A 21579-nucleotide genomic window follows, 5' to 3' on the forward strand; every position below is an offset into this window, starting at 1 on the left:
TGGCTGTCTCATCTGTAGTGACAAGCAGTGCCCATTGAAACATACCCAGTTTCTCACAGAGGCTTCACATACCATAATTACCCTCACAACCTTGTTCAAAAATAGATCTCCTGCACTTTACCTCTCCAGTCACCCAACCTTCCAAAGTCACACTCTCGGCAACAAGGGAACACTCCTCTCATGACTCAGTACCACATAGGACTGGAGAAACTGAATCACATTCTCCATGAGTGTTCTGACTACCTCTCATCGTACCCTGAAATTAGGAATGTCCTACTCACTATCCTTCCCACCCCTCCCACAGTGGTGTTCCATTGCCCAATGAACCTACACAATATCATCATCCATCCCTGCACCAATCTTGCTCCCAATGGCTTGCCTCATGGCTTATATCCCTGTAACAGATCTAGATGCAAGACTAGACCCATACATCCTCCCACCTCTGGTCACAAGCATCACCTATCCCATCAAAGGCAGGTCTACCTGTGAAACCAGTCATGTGATCTACAAGCTAAGCTGCAATCACTATGCTGCATCTTGCGTAAGCACGACAACCGACAAGCTGTCTGTCCGCATGAATGGCCACTGACAAACTTTGGCCATGAAACAGCTGGTCCACCCAATTGCTGAGCATGTTACCCAACATGACATTCTTCGTTTCAGTGACTGCTTCACAGCCTGTCCCATCTGGATTCTTCCCACCAACACCAGCTTTCTGAATTGTGCCGGTGGGAACTCTCCCTGTAGTATAGTGTACATTCCCATAATGCTCCTGGCCTCAGCCTTCATTAGTCTTGTCCTTTACCCACCTTTCACCTTCCCTATTCCCATTCCAGCACTACACAACCCTCTATTTCACCAATGAACCCACAGTATTTTGTCTTCTTTTCTGCTGCTCCCCCCTCCCCCATATCCCTCTCTGCCTTCTGTCTAACCTGTCGATTGCACCTAGCTGCCCTACCTCCTCCCAACCTTGCCCCTGTATGCTCCCACAAGCAGCACTTTACTGTTTTGCCCATCCCTACTCTGCTGTCCCATCCCCTTCCCACCACACCCCCCTCCATACCATTACAATCTAGACGCTTGTCCCATAATGCGCTGTTGCCCACAGTTAGGCCTCTGTGGCTAGAGACTGTGGTCATGTGTGTGTGTGGGAGTTGCATTTGCATAAGTGTGTGTGTGTGTGTGTGTGTGTGTGTGTGTGTGTGTGTGTGTGTGCTGTCTAATTCTGTTGGTGGCCTTTTTGGTTGAAAGCTTACTTGCTTGCCAGCCTTTTTTTGTCCCTGTCTGTGACTCAGCATCTGTGTTACATGGTGAGTAGCAATCTATCTTTTTCATAACACTGTCTTTAATAATATAACTTGCTTATGTAAAATTTTTACTAATGACATGGAGCATTATTCTACTTTTTCCTGAGAATGAGCAGTTGTATTTGCACAATAAATTCAGTGACACACTGCTTAAATTATCAGTTCTTCATGAACACTTCCACTGAGCAGTTGTTGTTTTGGCCTTCAGTTCAAAGACTGGTTTGATGCAGCTCACCATGAGAATTACCCTATGAAATGCTTTTTGCCTGTACATAACTATTGCAAACTACATCGACTTTAACCTGCTTACTGTAGTGTATTGTTGGTCTTCCTCTGCATCTTACCTACAATGGCAAATTAACTATTCTCTTATGTCTCAGATTGCTTGTTCTTTTAGTAAAGCTATGCCATAAAGCATTTTTCTATACAACTCAATGTCATATGTCTTCATTAGTTATTCTATCTACCTATCTCACCTTGAGTTTTCTTCTGTGGCATTATATTCCAAAAGCTTATTGTGTCTTCTTGTCAGTACTGCTTACTGTCCACATTTAGTTCCGTACAAAATTTCATTCTAGACAATAATTTAAAAAAAAAACTTTCTGATCATTTATTTATATATAATGTTAAAAAGGTTTCTTTTTCAGAAAAGCTTTTCTTGGTATTTCAAGCTAACATTATACACTCTCTTTATTTTGGTTGTTGTTAGTTGTTTTATTTCTAAAATAACAAAAGTCATCTACTGCTTTTAGCATCTCTGTTTCCAATCTAAGTCTCTCAGTATTGCTGAATTTAATTTGAATACATTACATTAGCCATGTTTCACTTTTGTTGAAGCTCACCTTGTAACCTCTTTTCTAGACTTAACGTATTCCATTCAACTGACCTTCCAAATCATTTCCTGTATGTAACAGAATTATAATGTCATTAGCAAACTGAAAGCTTTTATGTCTTCTCCGTGAACATTAATGCCTTTTCCAAATTTCTGCTTGGTTAACTTTAATGCTTGCTTTAGGCACAGACTGAAGAACAGGGGGAATATGTTGCAATCCTGTCTCTCTACCTTCATAGGTACTGTCTTCATTTAATCTCTATCAACTCTTAAACATGTATTATGTATTTTGGCTTCTGTAGAAGATGTATGTAGCCTTGTGCACACTGTATTTTATCCTTAACTTCAAAATATCAATGAGTTTACTCCAGTCAGTATGGAGTTTTTTTTTTTTAAATGCTATAGGCGAGGGTTTGGCTTTCTGTAAAATATATTTTGTGTTAAGTTGTAGAGTCAGTAGTGCTTCATAAATTCCTAAATTCCTTCATTATTTCTGTGGAACTCAAACCAGTCTTCCCCCAGATGGACGTTTTAAGTTATTCCTGACTTCTGCAACTAATTCATGTCGGTATTTTGAAATAATTATCCATTAAACTGGTGGTATAGTCATACTCACACCTGCCTAAACACTTGCTTTCACTTTACTGGAACTGTTAAATTCTTCCTGCCATCTGAGGGTATTTCATTTGTCTCACAAATCCAACATACAGGTAGAACGTTTCTGTTGAGGTTGGTTCTCCCAAGGACCTTGACAAACCTCATGAAATAATATAAAGAAAAATGGATTGCTATTCACCATGAAGATGACATGTTGAGTTGCAAACAGGCACAATGAAAAGACAGTTTAAAATTTAGCTTTTGGCTAAAGCTTTCTTTAAATAAGGAAATATACACGCCTTAATTCACACAGGCAAGCACAACCACACACATATGTCTACCATTTCTGGCAACTCGGACAGGAATGAAACTGTCATATAGAAAGGAAGCAGCAATCTGCAGGGGATGAGTAAGAGGAAGGGATAGCAGGGTATGGGTGAGGAGAGAAAAGTGCACTACCTGGAGGAACATGCAAGGACTAGACTGTCAGCAGGTGCAGAGTTGGGATGCTGTGGGGCAGGGAGGTGGAATGGGGGGAGGAGGGAATGGAAGGTGAAAAAGGAGATGAATGGAGAAGGGTAAAGAAGTGTAGGGCCATTGGCAGAGAGTAGCACACACAGAGGATGAGGGGATGAGAATAGGGAGGAGGTCATAGGACACAGGACTGAGAAACTGTTGGTTGGAGGGAGTGGAGACAGTATGTTACTGTAGTCTGAGGTTGTGATAATTTTTGGAGTGGATAATGTGTTGGAAGAAACTCCCATTTGCGCAGTTCAGAGAAGCTGGTGGTGGAGGGGAGAATCTGGATGATCTGGATTGTGAAGCAGTCATTGAAATAAAGCATGTTATGTACAGCTCCATGTTGTGCCACAGGATGATTTACTTTGCTCTAGGCTCCCTCCAGATTGCTGCTTCCATTCTACATGACATCTTAATTCAAGTCTAAGGTGCCATAGATGGCAGTCATGTGTGTGTGAGGTGTACTTGCTTTTGTGAATGAATGTGTGTATGTTTACTTTTCTGAAGAAGCCTTTGGCCTGAAGTTAAATATGTACTGTCTTTTGATTGTGCCCATGTGCAACTCAATGTTTCATCTTTAGAGTGAGTAGTGATCTATCTTTTCCTTATATTGTCGATATTCCAATCTGGAGTTTACATTGTTATGAGTAAGCCTCATGGAATGTCATTTACTCCAGGTGCCTTATTTCAAATTAGATCTTTCATTGTCCTGTTACATTATTCTTGCATTCTTCATTGCATTCCTCATCTTCATGCATCATTCCTCATTCCTCATCTCCTTGCATCATTCCTCATTGTATTCCTTGCATTACATTTCTCATCTCATCTTCTTCCATTACCTCTTCACTTTCCATATTATTAGTACCAGCTAACATGATTCTCATGGATGTGAAACACAGGTTTGGATGACTTTTTTTGGAGTTACAATGGAAATGGAAATGATTATATGACATTGTTGGCCAGGAGGCCCCATTCGGGGGAGTTCAGCCTCTGTATTGCAAGTTCTTTTTAGGTGATGCCACATCAGCAACTTGCGAGTAAAGGATGATGAAAATGATGATGAAGGACACACAACACCCAGCCCCCTACTGGGAATCAAACCCTCCTGTGTGGTAGGTGGTAACATTACCGCTACGCTACGGAGGCAGACGGAGCTACAATATAAATGTTATTTTACTAGACTGCCCTAGCTAACATTGCATTATCTCACTATAAAAACTAAGGCAACCTCTGTTGGTCCTGTAAGGCCATTCACCACCAACTGCCCATCATATTATCCTCTGCCAATGGAGTCATTTTGATGGGGTATGTAGGGGCATGGGATCACACACCACGCTCCTGGCCACTGTTAGGTTCCCAGACCTTGGAATCTTTACTTATCACTCAAGCAGCTCCTCAGTCAACACTATGAGGCTGAGTGCACCTCATTCCTGTCCATGAAAAAATTCCTAGTTCTTCTGGGAATTAAACCTGGGTCCTCTGCTTAGCAGACAGACATACTGAGCACATAGCTAGGGAACCAGACTTACTTTATTATTACTGACATAAAATAATAGTGGTATGCAAGTTTCCATATGTACAGGCTAGTGGCATCATCAGCATTGCAAATTCGAAGCTTAATCACTTGATAGTTACTCAACATGCGTATTCCAATTTAAATTTTGTGTCTAGAGTTAGTCCTTTGGCTCCTTCTAGGAAAACTATACTATTGTTATTACTAAGGGCCTATAAACCGCTGAAAAAAAGTTTTGTACCACCTGCATATCTTTGAACACATGTTGTCTTAGATTCAAGAGGACCAGACAATAAAACAGATAGCTCTGAAACTAAAAAAAGTATATTTACTATGAAATAACAAAACAGAAAAAAAACAAAATAATGAAAGTATGTTTGAAAGTGTATGACTTTAAACATCTGTGAAATAAATTCTTGCTGCTGTGTAACATTTAATATCAGGTTGCTACACTGATTTCACTGTAAGATGTTTGGATCCTTCTTGGCATACTGTCAATAAGGTGACTGAAACTTTGTTGCTCAACCCTCCACTGCTCTTCCTGATGTCAGGAAGAGTGTGAGGAGGTTTCCTGTGACAGTGTTTCACAAGTTTTGTTTGGTCTCTAGAACACTTCATCAGGAGATAGTTCAGGCCAGTCAATTCCGTTGATATCTAGCTCCTGGAGGAATGTGTTCACAAGGTGGGTGCAGTGTACTCATGCATTATCACCTTAAAAGACAGACCTATTGCAAAAATATTGCAGCATAGTGAACAGGACAGACTGCGCATCTCTGATACAGAGCTGAGTGGAAGGCCAGAATCAGAGGTCAGATGGTTCTGCAGAGCTGTGCAATCAGTGTGAATATCTAGTCCTTATATTGCATGACCCTCAAATTACCATTGATGGTGAAGACATATTACTTGTGTACATGATACTAGCCCAAAACAAGATTGACCCATCTGCCTGATTATGTAAATGTTGTGTGACTAGGGCCTCCCATCAGATAGAGTTTTTGCCGGGTGCAAGTCTTTCGATTTGATGCCACTTCAGTGACTTGTGCATCAATGGGGATGAAATGACTCAACACCCAGTCCCTGAGTGGAGAAAATCTCTGATCCAGCTGGGAATCGAACCTGGGCCCTTAGGATTGACATTCTGTCACGCTGACCTCTCAGCTACCAGGATCTGCCTGATGATCCAGTGTGACTGCATGCCTGAAATATGCGGTCTTCCTGACATTGTACAGAGTGTGAGGAAGTTTCCTGCAACAGTGGATTGCAAGTTTCAGTTGGTCTCTAGAATACTTGGCATTGACTGGAAGAAATTCTCTGTAGTTTTGAGTGGCTAATAGAAGTACTAAAGACTGCCAGTCTTGCTTGCAAGATAAAACCAGAGCTCACCATCTGCAGCATATCAACAGGACTGACTTCAGATCTTTGGTACAGAGCTGAGTGGAGGGTCTGAATGAGAAGCTCAGACAACCATGTAGGCTGCAGATTCCTCGAGTTGCACCATATGGTGGTCGGGTTTCGGGTTCCACTGAATAGGTCAGGAGTCCACTACATGCAGATGGTCACATGGGTAGCAGGGGCTGTGTGGTGTGGACTGAGCAGTTTTTGTAGGTTAGAGGGTCTTGGGGAAACACAAATGGCCTTCAGTCTCAAAGGGCACAGGTCAAACACAGGAAGAGTGTAGAGACAGGAACCATTGATATAACAGTTGTAAATTGTTGTAGCTGTGTTGGGAACGTCCCAGAGCTGAAGAGTGCTGAAGATTAGATGGGTACATCAATAACTAATGAGGAGGTACTGAATAGAATTGGGGAAAAGAAGAGTTTGTGCACAGCTTGACTAGCAGAAGGGATCGGTTGGTAGGATATGTTCTGAGGCATCAAGGAATCACCAATTTCGTACTGGAGGGCAGCGTGAAGGGTAAAAATCGTAGAGATAAATACACTAAGCAGATTCAGAAGGATGCAGGTTGCAGTAGGTACTGGGAGATGAAGAAGCTTGGACAGGATAGAGTAGCATGGAGAGCTGCATCAAACCAGTCTCTGGACTGAAGACCACAACAGTAACAGCAATTGTTGTATTGTACTGTTGAGTGAATTTCATTTTTTTGTAAATTATTTTCGATCTTAATATGACTATATCTCTACTGATGTACTTTGGAACTGGTAACAGGGTGTGGTCGGCTTGCATGTGTGTGGTGGGAACAAAGGAAGGAGAGATGTAAAAGTTTTCTGGTGTTGTGTAAAAATGGAATGAACATTGTAAATTTATGGCAGCAAGGCATCTAGAACAATTAAATATGAAAATCATGTACAAATCAATTTGAACAGTTCTCGGGTATCCCACCAGGTAGTGTCATAATTTCTCCACAATATTTCGGCAGATGTACACACTGCCATCTTCAGGTGGTTCCTAATGAATGCTGTGCTGTTCCTCTCAGCGCCCTATGTATACTAGCCATTACCCCCTCCACTGTTCCTCTCCTGGTGTCTTTGGTGCGGCTGGCGCGGTGGCTACTGGAGGTGGTGGGGGAAGCGGTTTCCCAAACCAAAGACTAAGTTTTATTGGGAGAACTATCAGAAAATGTAACAGATATACTAAAGAAACTACTTACACTATGTGTGTCCATCCTGTTTTGGAGTACTGCTTACCAGATAGGATTAATGGAGTAATTCGAGAAAGAACAAAGGAGAGCAGCACATTTAGCATTATAGCAAAATAGGGGAGTGAGTGTCACTGACATGATACAAATGCATTTTTCATTGGGGCGGAATCTTCTCACGAAACTACAGTTACCAACTTTCTCCTCCAAATGCAAAAATATGTTGTTGAGGCCAACTTATATAGCAAAAAATGATCATCATAAGAAAAGAAAGGAAATCAGAGCTTGCATGGAAGTGTTCATTTTTTTTCATGCTCTGTTTGAGATTGCAATAATAGAAAATTATTGTGAATGTGATTTTATGAACCCTCTGCATTTAAGTGTGAGTTGTGGAGTATCTGTCAAGATGTAGATGTAATGATATAAACCTGACACCACTGAATGAGGTTCCATTCCAGGCTACTCTTGTCCAAATTCTTTGCAAATCAAGATACTGGGAACTTATGCTGCTTACAGAAATTCATGTTTTTGAACATGCCAAGATCTGCTGATAAAATAAATCTTTACTCTCAATGTGTTTTGATCTTAACAATCATCATCAAACAACATGAAATAATTTGTAGTACTGGTGGCCTTTATATACAGGGTATTCACAGTTTATTTTACAGGCTTCTAGGGGTCTTGGGGATGGGGGAGTCAGTAGACAAAGAATATCTGTGTGTGTGTGTGTGTGTGTGTGTGTTTAAACATATTATGTAGACAAATCTGTAAACACTTTTGTTCCATTTTCCCACTAGCAGTCCTTGAAGGGTTTGACGCTGGATTTCCCTTAGACCAACATTTACAGTTGTTTGCCTATACTGTATACAAAATGTTGACATTAGAATCATATTTGTAACACAGCAGGAGGGATTGGTGGAAGAAAGTGGTAATCCACAATACCGTATTTTGAGTAGATATATGTTACCTGTGTGATTAAATTTATTAAAAAACAAGAACATAGACATAATAAACCAAGACATTTCTTTCTTGTGGTACATATCAAAATACTTGTTACCACAAAGTGATGCACTTGGAAACAAATGTTATCAGGCCAATTCTTATTAGTTTGAATGTTTGCAGCATCTTCTGCCAATCTTTTCAGTCATATCTTAGTGCTAAGAAGAGTAACTTTTCATTACTGCTAGCAATGTCCCTAGAAAAACATTCACATTATTTTTGTTTATGTTACGTTGTGTTTTCATGAATGTGTCTACCAATATTTACACATTCTTGATGGCTGATTACACTCTGACTGAGAGTTGACATACATCTCATTCATAGGGAAACACGTTACAACAGCCAAGCTGTAAGGCACTTGTATGCAAAATGATACCTGGAGGGGGGAAGTTTCAAAATCAAGTCACATTTCAAAGACTTGATGGTCATCTTCATGAAACAGGATCCCTTAGATCAGACTGCCAGAAAATTGGTAGACATCACAGTATGCAGCCTGCGCAATATGAGAAACCTGTGTTACAATGAACAGAGGGCAACCCCTGCAACAACACATGACTCATTGCCAAGGAACTAAATACTTCCAGTGTCAATGTGTGGAACATGCCGCACAAGACAGGCATGTGTCCTTTCAGGTATCAGAAAGTACAAGACCTATCAGCTAATAATTATCACTACAGTGTGGAATTCTGCCAATGGTATCTACACTATTGGTCAAAATTCCTGACTCCTTAACATGTGTTTTGTTTACTTCTGAATGGCAGGAATATTCAACAGCCACAATAGCCGTGTCTGGGAACTGGAAACGTCTAAGACAACTCATGATTTGTACAGTCAACAGAGCTTTACCATAGCTGCATGAGCTTGAATTGTTCATCACCACCTGATTAGGGTGTTTCTTCTCCCTACATGCTTGGTGGAGGAAACCATCATATTTTTCTCAGTGAAGTACTACTGGAAATGTAGGAAAATGTCCCTCTAGCAGTCAGGCAATAATTTAGTTCCAGCATGTAGGGGTCCCACCATGCTTTGCTGTTGATGTCAGAGAACATTTAGACAATACTACCCCAGTTGGTGAGTTGGAAGGGGTTGGCCAGTACCATGGTCACCACATCCTCCTGACATCACTCCTATGGATTTCATTTTGTTTGGGGAGATTAGTTTGCATGTATTGAACTGTAGTGCTAACTTTAATTAACTGTAACATTTAATTAACATGCTCTATAGCCAAACTAATGGTATCAGTGGAATCAGTACAGTGAGAAGCATAAACTGAGCAATAAATCTAAATGAGGGAGAGCTTAATTACACTTTTGAAATATAAATTCATAAGCCACATATAACCTATATAATGATATTGAAAGTAAAGTTGGGATGAGGTAGAGACACCATGATATGTCACAAGCTGACTCCAGATAGTGCCCTAAAACCTCCCTGTAGTATATCTATGAAAGATATAAAGCTGCAACCTATTAAATGTCATCAAGAGAACTATGTGACACACCAACAGACACTCCAGAAGAGCTAGTTGCGTGTTTGGTTGATGCTGAGAGCCAATATTTGTGAAAAACTGGATTGTTTTGAGCATGTTACACACTAATTAGCAAGCAGAAACCATTCCCAAATTAATGTAAAAGCATGACATTTTCAGCAACACAAAAGCAGTAACCACATGACAGTGTGAACACTGTCTCTGAACATCACTAGTGTCAATACCTTCATGGACCCCTAGTAGGGAAATGGTGCACTTATGGCATTTTTGTCACACAAAATGTGTTTTTTCTTATCTCCTCTAAACACACTAAAATTGTCAATACCTTCATGGATCCCTAGTGGGGAAATGATGCACTTACGGCATTTTTGTCACACAACATGCGTTTCTTCTTATCTCCTCCAAACACACAAAAATTTTGTATATCTAGTTGTTTCAACAGACAGTAGATATACCACAGGGAGGTTTTAGGGCACTATCTGGAGAGAGCTTGTGAGATAGCATGGTGTCTCTATTTCATTTCAACTTTACTTTCAATATCATTATATAGGTTATATGTGGCATATGTATTTATATTTCAAAATTGTAATTAAGCTCTCCCTCATTTAGATTTATTGCTCAGTTTATGCTTCTCACTGTACTGATTCCATTGATACCACTAGTTTGGCTGTAGAGCATGTGAATTAAATGTTACATTTAATTAAAGTTAGCATTACACTTCAATACTTGCAAAACTTAATGGGCTAATCAACATAATTCCCTATAATGACCCACACCAACAGAAAGCTAAGCATTCTGACTTTCTTGTGAAGTACTTCAAACCATCAGAAATTAATTAAATGAAGAGATAATAAGTATTCAAGTCCACAAGCAGTCCCATTTTCTACTGCAGATTTTGCAATAACTACTGTTGGATTATGGTTTTGATTTTGTTGCCTTAATTTTTCTGTACAATATGGTGTACAGCACTAATTAATGAATTCACCAATTAATGATTACATGTAATTTACTATAATTTGCAATGTGGCATTCATGCATGTAAACAAGGGGACTCACATTGATGTAATAGGGTCCATGCATTTTTTTTTTTAAATTTCTGAACAGTAAAATCCAGCCTGGTAAAAATTTTCAAAATATTATGTGGTTTACAGAATAACAGTTTATTTTTTTGCCCATCTATAAGTAGTCAGACATCACTCAAAATTTGTAGTTAGTGGTTTGAAACCTCATGAGTACACCTGTGTTGAGTGTGCTCACCATGTTGACTAACACCACAATTATGCATGTTTTGCATGCAAAAATATTTGCACCAACAACTGTGGAACTCAGGAACTTTAATGTTTGACAACTTTTGAGCGATTACATCACGTCATATTGAGACATATTGTAATAGAACTGTGTTCTGATTAGAAAGTGTCGAATGATATTTTCATTGAAACTAGTGATTGTTGGACATAGTGAAACTCATTTTGAACTGATTTAAATGAATCACTAACCTGTTGTCCATTGTAATAATTACTACAGCACTGTGCTACGTGTGAACTGTGACTATTTCATGTATATGTGAGCTGTGTTTTGTGTCATAGTAGAAGAATTAACTTTGACATTGTAATTAAAGGTGATAATTCTGGTTCAGCATACTTATAAATTAAAATCTTAGAATATAGCTTAGTTTCTGTCATACTGTAATAACACTTCAGAATCCTTTTATTCAGTTTATATAAATTATCTTACTTCAATCTTCTGCAAACATGCTGAATGTGTGATGTCTGATGGAACACTGTACACCTTATTTATCTCTGTAAAGATATAGTTTTGAGAAACAACAAGTTCTTCATTTATAAAGTCATGTAAAATTGTTATTAATATTCGGTGATCCCACTCATCAGTTAGTTGAGCACCATATATGCATTCACCAATTGTGTATTGGATGGCTTCATATGATACTTCCTTGTCAGTGTTGAGGAAAGCCTGAAAAAATCATATAGTTTCAGTTCACTTGATGATTTAATTATCTTTAATAGGAAATGGAGTATACATATCAGTTTGTGACTTTAAAAAATAATATGCAAGGGCAGCTATAATCATTGAAGCCCAGTCAAAAAAATAGAAAACAATAATTGCTTGATACTTCTTCAGCTACACAATAACATTAACTAATAAACATGCTAATGAGTTCTATGTTTTATAAATTAACATTGTCTACTTATTTATTATGACTAAATACTTGATACAAACAAGAAAAAATTTGGTAATCTAGGATGTATGTCCCAAGAAATATCGTGAAAGTGTTTGTTTATAGATAATTTCACAACACAAGAATCCTCCAAAGCTGTTAGTTTTTTTGAATACAATTTTCCATCATAAATTGTTTTTATCTTCTTTCATCCAATGAAATTTGTTACTATTCTATGAGATCACAGAAATATTGCACTATGTACTTGGTTAGACTACTGTCAGACTAACAGAGGGCAAAGCATTTTCCTTGGGAAAAAAAAAAAAAAAAAAAAAAAAAAAAAAAAAAAAAAAAAAAAAGAAACAGAATATGATATTCAGAATAGGAAAATTAAATTTGGAATGTTTATATCTTCTCCCTGAAGGAGAAATAGTTAAGGGTAAGGTTAAGGTTCATGAAGTGTGTAAAGAAAGAAAAAAAATAAAGAAAGACACTGGAAGAGGTAGTGTTTGACAGCACCAAGGAGATGAACATGGGTGAAGATTTCATAAAAGGAACTGACATCAACAGTGATGAGCAGTGTTTTAGGTGGTAACTGAATGGGTGTGGCTGAGAGGCAGTGAAGGAAATGCTTTGTGTCCTGATGTGGGTTAGAGGTTTTGGCCAATGAGAGCCAAGATTCTTCTTTCAAAGTCAAGGCCTTGTCTCATTGACCCTTTCATCTGTCACTTCCTCAAAACTGCTTCTGAACATCCCAAAAAACTCAGAACAAAAATTAACCCAGAACACTGTTGTCAACCTTCAGCATGAACTTAGTACAAATTCCACCAAAGTGTTGACCTCCTGTCATGATGTCAGGATATGCAGAATATATTTCCCAAAATCCCTTCCCAGATCTTTTTATATCATGTTATGTAACCCACATAAATAAAATATTCTGATTCATTCTTATACTACAATTACTCTCAAACTATGTTGTATGTGTTATATCATCATGGAAGAACTAGGTGCAAGTGCTGTCCTAGGCACCCACCAGCACATCCTATTCCAGTATCATCACAGGCATATCCACATATTCTACCCTACTTCTTAGGAGAGCAGTAATGTCAAATGTCAACTCTACTTTAACTTCTGACAGCCTTTTATGTGCGCACAAGCACCAATCAACTATTCACTCAAGTTAAATGCCAACATCTGGCCAAGTGTAAAGTTGACCATCCGGAGCAAAGCATATTGCTGAGTGCAACATTCTGAATTTCAATGACTCCTTCACAACCTCTCCCATAGGGATCCAACTCACTTTCCCCACCCGCTCCCATACCCCCTTGTAACATATAGATCAGGTTTATCATTATAACACATTGTAAATGCTTTCCACTAAAGGCTTACTCAGTAAAGAAAGGAAAACACACACCTATTCATACAAGCAGGCATACCTGACACAACATGACCACTATCTCTGACCTCTCTGGCCAGACAGCAACTGTTATGTTGAATGAAAACAGGAATATGATGTAGAGTAGGGAAGGGGAAAGGATAGCAGGGTATGAGTGGGGAGAGAAAAGAGTGCTACTGGAAAAGCATGCAGGGCTAGAAGGCACATGACACAGATGCAAGATGGATTGATGGGAGGCTGTGGGGATGCCTTCAATTGTTTGATGAAAGAAGGGCATACAAAAACATTCAGTAAAACACAGGAATACAGCAAACAAGACACTTGGGACGAAATAAATAAGAAGTGTAGGGTAAGTGCCAAAGCGAAACAGTTGTAGGAGAAGTGTGAAGAAATTGAAAAAAAAAAAAAAAAAAAAAAAAAAAAAAAAAAAAAAAATTGTCACTGAAAGAACTATTTCGGCATATAGGAAAGTAAAAAAAAACCTTTGGTGAAATTAAAAGCAAAGTCATAAACATTAAAATTATCAAATAAATTCCAGTGTTCAATACAGCAGAGAGAGCTTACAGGTGGAAAAAATTACATTACAGGCCTCTATAAGGGAGAGGAATTGGCTGATGACATGATAGAAGAAGAAATGGGAGTCAATATGGAAGATACAGGGAATCCAGTATTTGAGTAAGAGATTAACAAAGGTTTGGAATACCTGTGATCAAATAAGGTGGGAGGCAAAGATATATAGTGGTTCGGATGATAGACTCCTACACTGGGTGGGGAGGCCAGCTGTAATTTGTATCTACATCTATGTACATACTCCACAAGCCATCGTATGGTACAATGGAGAGTGTACCTTCTGCCACTACTAGTAATTTCCTTTACTGTTCCACCCACAAATAGAGTAAGGGAAAGACAACTATGTGTATGACTTCACATGACTCCCAATTTCTCTTACCTTTGTGGTCATTTCAAATGTATGTTGGTGACAACAGAATTATTCTGCAATCACCTTCAAAAGCCAATTCTCTAAATTACCTCAACAGTGTTTCTTGAAAAGAGCTTTGTCTTCCCTCCAGGTATTGTCATTTGAATTTTGAAGCATCTCTGTAAAACTCATGTACTGATCAGCCTTTCCAATAACAAATCTTGCTACATGCATCTCAACTGCTTAAGTGTGTTCCTCTAATGTGATGTGATGGATATCCCAAACACTCAAGCAGTACTCAAGAATTGGTTGAACTAGTGTTCTATACACAGTCTCCTCTGTAGGCGAGCTACACTTTCCTGAAATTCTCCCAAGAAATTGGAGTCAAACATTCACCTTCCCTATTACCATCCTTATGTATGTGTTCTATTTCATATCAATTTGCAGCATTATGCCTATATATTTAATCAATATGACTGTGCTAAGCTGCACATTACTATTGCTGTATTTGTCTTATGAGATTGTTTTTCCTATTCATCTACCTTAACTTATATTTTTCTTCATTTAGCAAGTTTCCATTGATTATGCTAATTAGAAATTTGGTATAAGTCATCTTGTATTCTGCTACAACCATAACAACGGCATGTTTCTGTAAACCACAGCATCATCAGCAAACAGCTGCAGATTGCTGATCAACTTGTCTGTCAGATAATTTATGTATATGGAGAACAAGAGTGGTCCTGTTACACTTCCCTTGTGTGCTCCTGTCTCTGATGAAGGCTCACCATCAAGGACAACGTTCTGGCTTCTATCACTTAAGAAGTGATCAAGCTGCTCACATATCTGGGGACCTAATCCATATGCTAGGACCTTTGTTAACAGTCTCCAATGGGGCACTGCGTCAACAGAATAAATTAACTTGATTTTCACTGGATTAATGACATTATGTTTGATACAGTAAATGTGTAACTGACAAGAAAGGAAGATTATTTTTGCACAAATTGAACAATGTTCACATATAGAGGACTTTTAGGTATCATAATTACTAAATTTGTGGAAATATGTTTGAAGGAGGTAAAAGTCACACATCATTACGCCATCAGAAAGCAATTTCAGCTGTGTTGAACTAGACAAAAAAAAATCATGCAATCGTTTGTAGTTTGTATAAGAGACGATGATTTAGTAATGTAAGTGTTTTTCCTGTGCAGCCTGTGCAGATAACTTCTATAGGTGTAATATAAGATAATAATAAAATATTAGTAATAATAGTAATTATTATTATTATTAGCAAAAGTTCATATTTGGGATGATATGTATAGTTCAGAGATTTGAATGGACTGCATTAAGCGGTTTTAGCACGATATTCAAGGACATCTGTTTGAGGGAATTTGTATATTTTTACTGCTGTTTTATGTAGTTATTTGAACAATTTGATTTCTATGTATTTTCATTGCCTATGTATCACCTACAATAATATAGTGTAAATGACTGTAATTTTTGGTGTAGGACTGAGAGAGTGTGAAGTGTGCCTGATATTTTAATTGTACTACAGTATGACTCAGGAGGGAGCCACTTCTGGGTTGCCTGATAGTATTTGGTTTGTAGCCTAGCCATTACCTGCACAATTATGTCCTCAGTAACTGTGCCTCTGTCAAATCTGTTTGAAAAGTTGCTTGTTGAAACTAGGCTATTGTAAATAATATGGTTCACACCAGGATTACAATTTAAACACTTTAATTGCACTTGGATTGCTGAATGAATTAATGTTTATGGCCAGTTCAAGCTTCATTTCTTTCAATTTGGCACAAATAAGTGGATCGCCACATACTACACTTGGTTGACATCGTATAATACCATTGTTCAGATGCAGTAACCTAACATAAACATAATTATTCACAAAAGTTGAAGTGTGTCAAACAGATATTTAATACAGTCACAGAATTACACTCTTACCTGCCTTTCAGATCTAACAGACAAGTAATAAATTACCCCAAAATATAAAAGATATTGACACAATTGGACAGTTCAAAACAAAACTTAAATTTTTTTATTAAATAACGCAGTAACGGACTATCTGAATTAAAACATGTAGTGTAATTAAAGTAGCCTGCATTTTAATACTTGAGGAAATAATTATAATATGAAATCCAGAATTGTACAATACTATAAGAAAATTACATAAGGATATAAAACTAATGTAAGATAGTTTAAAAATGTGTGTAAATATTAATTTTATGTGTATAAATTGTAGGTATATTGTATTGTATATGATTTTGCTGATGAAATCCACACAATGTAAATTGTTACATGGATTAATAAAGAAATCAATCAATCAATCAGTGGTGTGGAGACAATGTGCACACTACTCATCATTTCGAAATAACATAATTCACACTCTGATCCCATTGTCACAAATAAACATTATTGAAGTTTGACACAGTCCATGATAACAATTATGCATTCACAGTCCAATTAATAATTTAAAACATAATTATTAAACTCTCACACATTAAATTTTTGTAAATCATGGTACATTTTCTATCTTGTTATCTGCACTAAATCATGTGTGACATATTTCCCCATATTGGCAGACATGGATCTTTCTCCTTTCATAGTCATTGCAGACTAACTTAAAATGGCTCCCAACTTGCCTCTTTTATAAGTTTATAATAATTAGAACTCAATATAGCTACTGATCTTTCCTGGATTTTCATAAATTACAATTTAAGGTTTATGATTTTGAGTAACTGAATAGTCGAAGAATATGCATTTGAATGTGAATTTTCAAATACTAAAATGCTGGTTACTTTGCTTAATATGAGATTCTATTTCAGTAACAGCGTTTTTTTTTTACTAAGGATCTTAATTGTTCTGGATTAAATGTATGTAAGTGTTGCCAACATATTTTTGTCATTGATTGTAAGAATACTTTCCTTATTTATATATCTTTGTTATCTACTTTACTAATAAGTTATTAATCAGGTATATGGTTACATATAAACAATGATAATGAAATCTTAAATTACTGATGTTTTGTAATTATCACTGTTTTTGGGTAAACTAGCTAACTCATTAACTCCTGAAAACCAAAAAGATTTAACAGACACTGAAATTCAGTTGGCTAAGCCCTGGGTCAATATTTGGAATTTTTAAGGTTCTGTGCACATGCCTTATAAATCACAGTATTGAAAACATAACTAAATTTGGAAAAAAATAATGATAATTTTGGGGGAAGAAAAATTTAATGACTGAAAGGAATCCACCTGCTCTGTCACAGGTTATTTGTTTCTCTGGGAATCTTGTTGCTGATTCATACTTTTTCGTGATTCCTAGTTTCTTTTTGGGTTTTCAAACAATTTTTTCTGGAGCTCTTGAAAAAATTCTATTGAGAAGACGTAAAGAATACTGCTATCTTTGGTGTCATTAAGTAGTAATATTGTATTCTTTGCTCATCACCGGCTTGTGGAATTTTTGAAGATGTGTATGCTTTTTCACTAGCTGGGGCATTGTCTTGCTTTTTATATCAACAATGCCGAAGCATTACTTGTTACATACCGAGGTACTGTGCAGAGAGATGTTGCTGAGATTACACATGTGGTGATCACGCACAACTGTGATGTGGATAAGTTGTCTGAAGACTTTGCTAGAAAGTATAATTATAAATAGAAAACACTGATTCAGTTCATAGGAAGAAAGTCTTTCAGTCATTTGGTTTATTCATGGAAAGGTGTGTGGAATTATCTACAAAAACTGTAGTTGAAACAGCATTGTATCTTTTTACCAGTAACTTCCATGGTGGACCACATTCCTATCAGTACAAAATTGAAAAAGGCTTCTGTGATAATCTGGTAAATTAATATGGAAATGCAATACACCAACGATTACTATTGCATGAGTGTGAAATGAAATGAGCTTAACAGTTAATACAGGACTGGATGAATTTGGGCATGTGCCAAAAAATAACAAATCAAAGTAATATTAGTTTGTATTATTATTTCTTCAAAATGACGGTTTTCATCTTTTAACTGAGAGACTTTAAAATTTGAAAGTTGTAAGAGAGTAAGAGATTCACTTTCATATTAGGTAAATGGTCAGGTTTTCACTCTGTAAAGCTCCCACAGATAGGTCTGATAGTCATAAAATGTCTGAAATAATGAACAAAAGAATTTTAAACAGTTACTAAAATATGAGACTACCCCCCTGAAGTGGAAAAACAAGCAAGCAATTTAAGAATTAACAAAAACACACAGAGAAAGCTAAATAAGGAACTTGCTATTCTCATGTTAGGCCAGGATGCCTAATTCACCACCCTTGGCATGGCTGTAGTAGTGTGGTCACAGGTGACAGGTGGAGACTCACCATGGAAACAGTACTAGTTAAGAAAAATCCCTCAATTCAAACAAGCTACCAGGACTGTTTTAAGGCACAAATGACACAAGCCAATACCTGAGGTGAAGAGATAAGAGAGATTCTGGAGGTGCCACAACTGTAAGATTCCCTTACAAGATGTAACACAATTAGCAACAGCTGCTAGGAGCATCAAGCTGAGAGGTGTACTCAAGTGCAAGATTTGTTTACAGTGCACGTCACAGTTAGTAGTGCTAACTGTCATGAGAGAAAGTACATGAGGGAAAAGGGGAAGGAGGGACACCAAATGATAAATTTGTTATGTGAAAAATTGTTCTCCAACTGGCGCTAAAAGTTAGAGGAGCAAAGACAGCACTGGAAAGGTGGCCGCTGCCCGTTGTGACCAAGGCCTTCCTCTTATGGTGAAGTGAGCTGGTCTCAACTGTGGCTTGGTGGATGTCCATGTCCATGTCCATCCACTTTCTCACTTGAGTGGTAATGGCTGGGCAGCTAAAGGGTCCAGGCACGAGCCATGGACCACAAGGAAAGTGGCCAGCAGTAGATGTTAGTCATCCAGTGGTGGGGCTACCAGCAGGAAGGCACCAAGTCAGCAGCATCCAGACTTTGTGCAGGTAATAGCCTATGGCTAGTGAAGATAGCATCTGGTGGCAGCAGCTTTCTGAGTCATCTAGTTTTGATGACTAGTGGTGAGCTCCCCTCGCTGGCAATTCTGGTGTTGAAAGGCACAGAAGTTGAATGCACGCCAGAGGGTATCAACCTGGATACCCCCTAGGGGTCTCTGTGCTCCGGTGCTTGCCTGTGCAACAAGCCTCACCTAGTGAGTGCGCCACTCCCTGTACCATGTGAAGTCTGCAGCCAATCATGTTTCCCATGGTCAGGTATTTACATGGCTGCATGGCTATGTTTATACGCTCAGTTCTTGCTTGTTTGCCTTGTTTTGTGTCCTGGTCAGTCATAGTGTTTGTCTTCCCTCCTTGTTTGTTTGTTCTGTCTGTTCATAATTAACAGTAGCTGCAGCAGCTCCCCACATGGCAGCTTCACATCTCCATTCTCTGCTGTGCATCGATTGCCAGTCACTAGTGACTATAACAGCAATGACTGAGACTAAAAGTATAAATTTGGCAGTGTTATGCTAGTCTTGTTCCAGAATAATTTTTGAAATGGTAGCAGTTTTGACTTCTGAGTTAAGGCACGAGGCTAGACCATTGAGCAACCGTGTTATCATTACTCCAAACATCATATTAGCAACTCCATAGTCCTGTTCTACTGTAATAATGTCACAGTTTCTCCTTTCAGGACCCTGGGATGGCGAGTTCCATGAAGTAAGTTTGCTGAATACATGTTCATGTGTCAGTGCAGCTGATTGCAGAGATGTATTGTGACACTTTCCTTATGCTGTTGTTTTGTTGAATTGGTCACAAGAGTTATCTGCTTCACCAGGCAGAATGATAGTGCAACCCTCCTCTCCCCTTTGGGAGTCATCCATCAGACCAATGTCTGCTTACATCTCTGGATAAATTCTTAATGACATATTTCAGAGTTTGACATGTATGTAAATATACTCTGAATCTCTTATCCTAATCCAGCATGAATCATAATGTTCACTGGCGGTTTATTAAATTAATTACAAGTTCCTAATATTAATTCAGTCCAGTCTGCTGGCAACTGGTGCATTGGGAGCTTTAGTGATCAGGTAGTTTTCTGCTTAAAGATATAGATTACATAAAGTAAAACCAGAACCACAATGACACCAGAAATTCAGACACTCATTGTCATGACTCTACTGCATAGTTCCTCAGGGTATCGCTTTATGCTCTGGAACATCTGCTCTATGGAAATGCATTCCTTTTCATTACTATTAGCTCACGGAATCTACCTCATTTTTCACACATGGACTATAATGAAACATTATGTAACAAATACAAAGAACAAATGTGTAGATTATTTAAATGGCCTACACATATAAATAAACATTTGTAATGACTTATTCCACCTGCCCTCGTGTAACAAGGATATCATGGGGAGGTATGATTATATCTGAGAAGCGGACAGAAAACTGAAAGCTATATTATCTATCTTTTTAGGTATCTCAATTTTCATTGTTCTTGCTGCCTGTCAGTCTTTTGAGCTGATGTGATAAAGACATGTTTGCTTGCACCATCCCAATATTGCATTAATTAAAAGTTAGAATATGCGGAAATGAGAAGTTTTCATTCTTCTACCGAGCTACCATCCTAATCTCCACATCCTGATGTGATGAAGACTTGCATTTTTAAATGGAATTGTTGGGGAATAAGTCAACATGGAGAGAGAACAGCCAATGCAGCCATGCTGGTACTGCTGTACACCATTGGGGAGATGATAGAAATATCAAGCCATGCGCCAAAACTCTAAGGAATTAATCTTCAATTTTCCAGAACTGCCACAACATTTCTTAACCCACACACATTGATACCCAAGTGCATTTCTGGACTTACAATTTCTGGTGCAGCTAAATGTGCATTAGCATAACTGTGTCAGCTCTGAACAATTCACCCTCTCTTGCTAACCACTATACAAACTAAAAATAATATTGGAAACTCTTCTTTTTGACAAAATGTCTTAATAAACTGACCTTAAACAGGAAATGTCCCAACTCAACTGATTTCTCATGGACAGCGTTTCTCCTTGTTTATGCAGTAGTTTCTTAACTAGCTGCTTTGGTAGATCATCTGGAACTTTGTCCTACATGTAAAAGTTCACCTTATGTTTTCCCAGAAAACAAATCCGTAACACTATGCTCACAAGACCATAAACTGTTTATTATTTCAACAGTTCATTTAACTCCCCTAGGAGACAATGACAGCCAATGTCTTCCTGGAAACA

At 38.0% G+C, this 21579-nt stretch overlaps 1 protein-coding gene across 1 annotated transcript in view; it reads right to left on the minus strand.

Moving 5' to 3' along the window:
* The window catches only part of LOC124613409 (dynein axonemal heavy chain 7-like), a 755469-nt gene that overhangs the window by 93338 nt on the left and 640552 nt on the right, over positions 1-21579 (minus strand). Inside the window, exon 34 of the mRNA XM_047142112.1 lies at positions 11590-11826. Within this exon, the coding sequence (XP_046998068.1) occupies positions 11590-11826 (237 nt within the window). The remainder of the gene's footprint in view (positions 1-11589; positions 11827-21579) is intronic.

The sequence above is a fragment of the Schistocerca americana genome, chromosome 4 (assembly GCF_021461395.2).
Source record: "Schistocerca americana isolate TAMUIC-IGC-003095 chromosome 4, iqSchAmer2.1, whole genome shotgun sequence".
Lineage (NCBI taxonomy): Eukaryota > Metazoa > Arthropoda > Insecta > Orthoptera > Acrididae > Schistocerca > Schistocerca americana.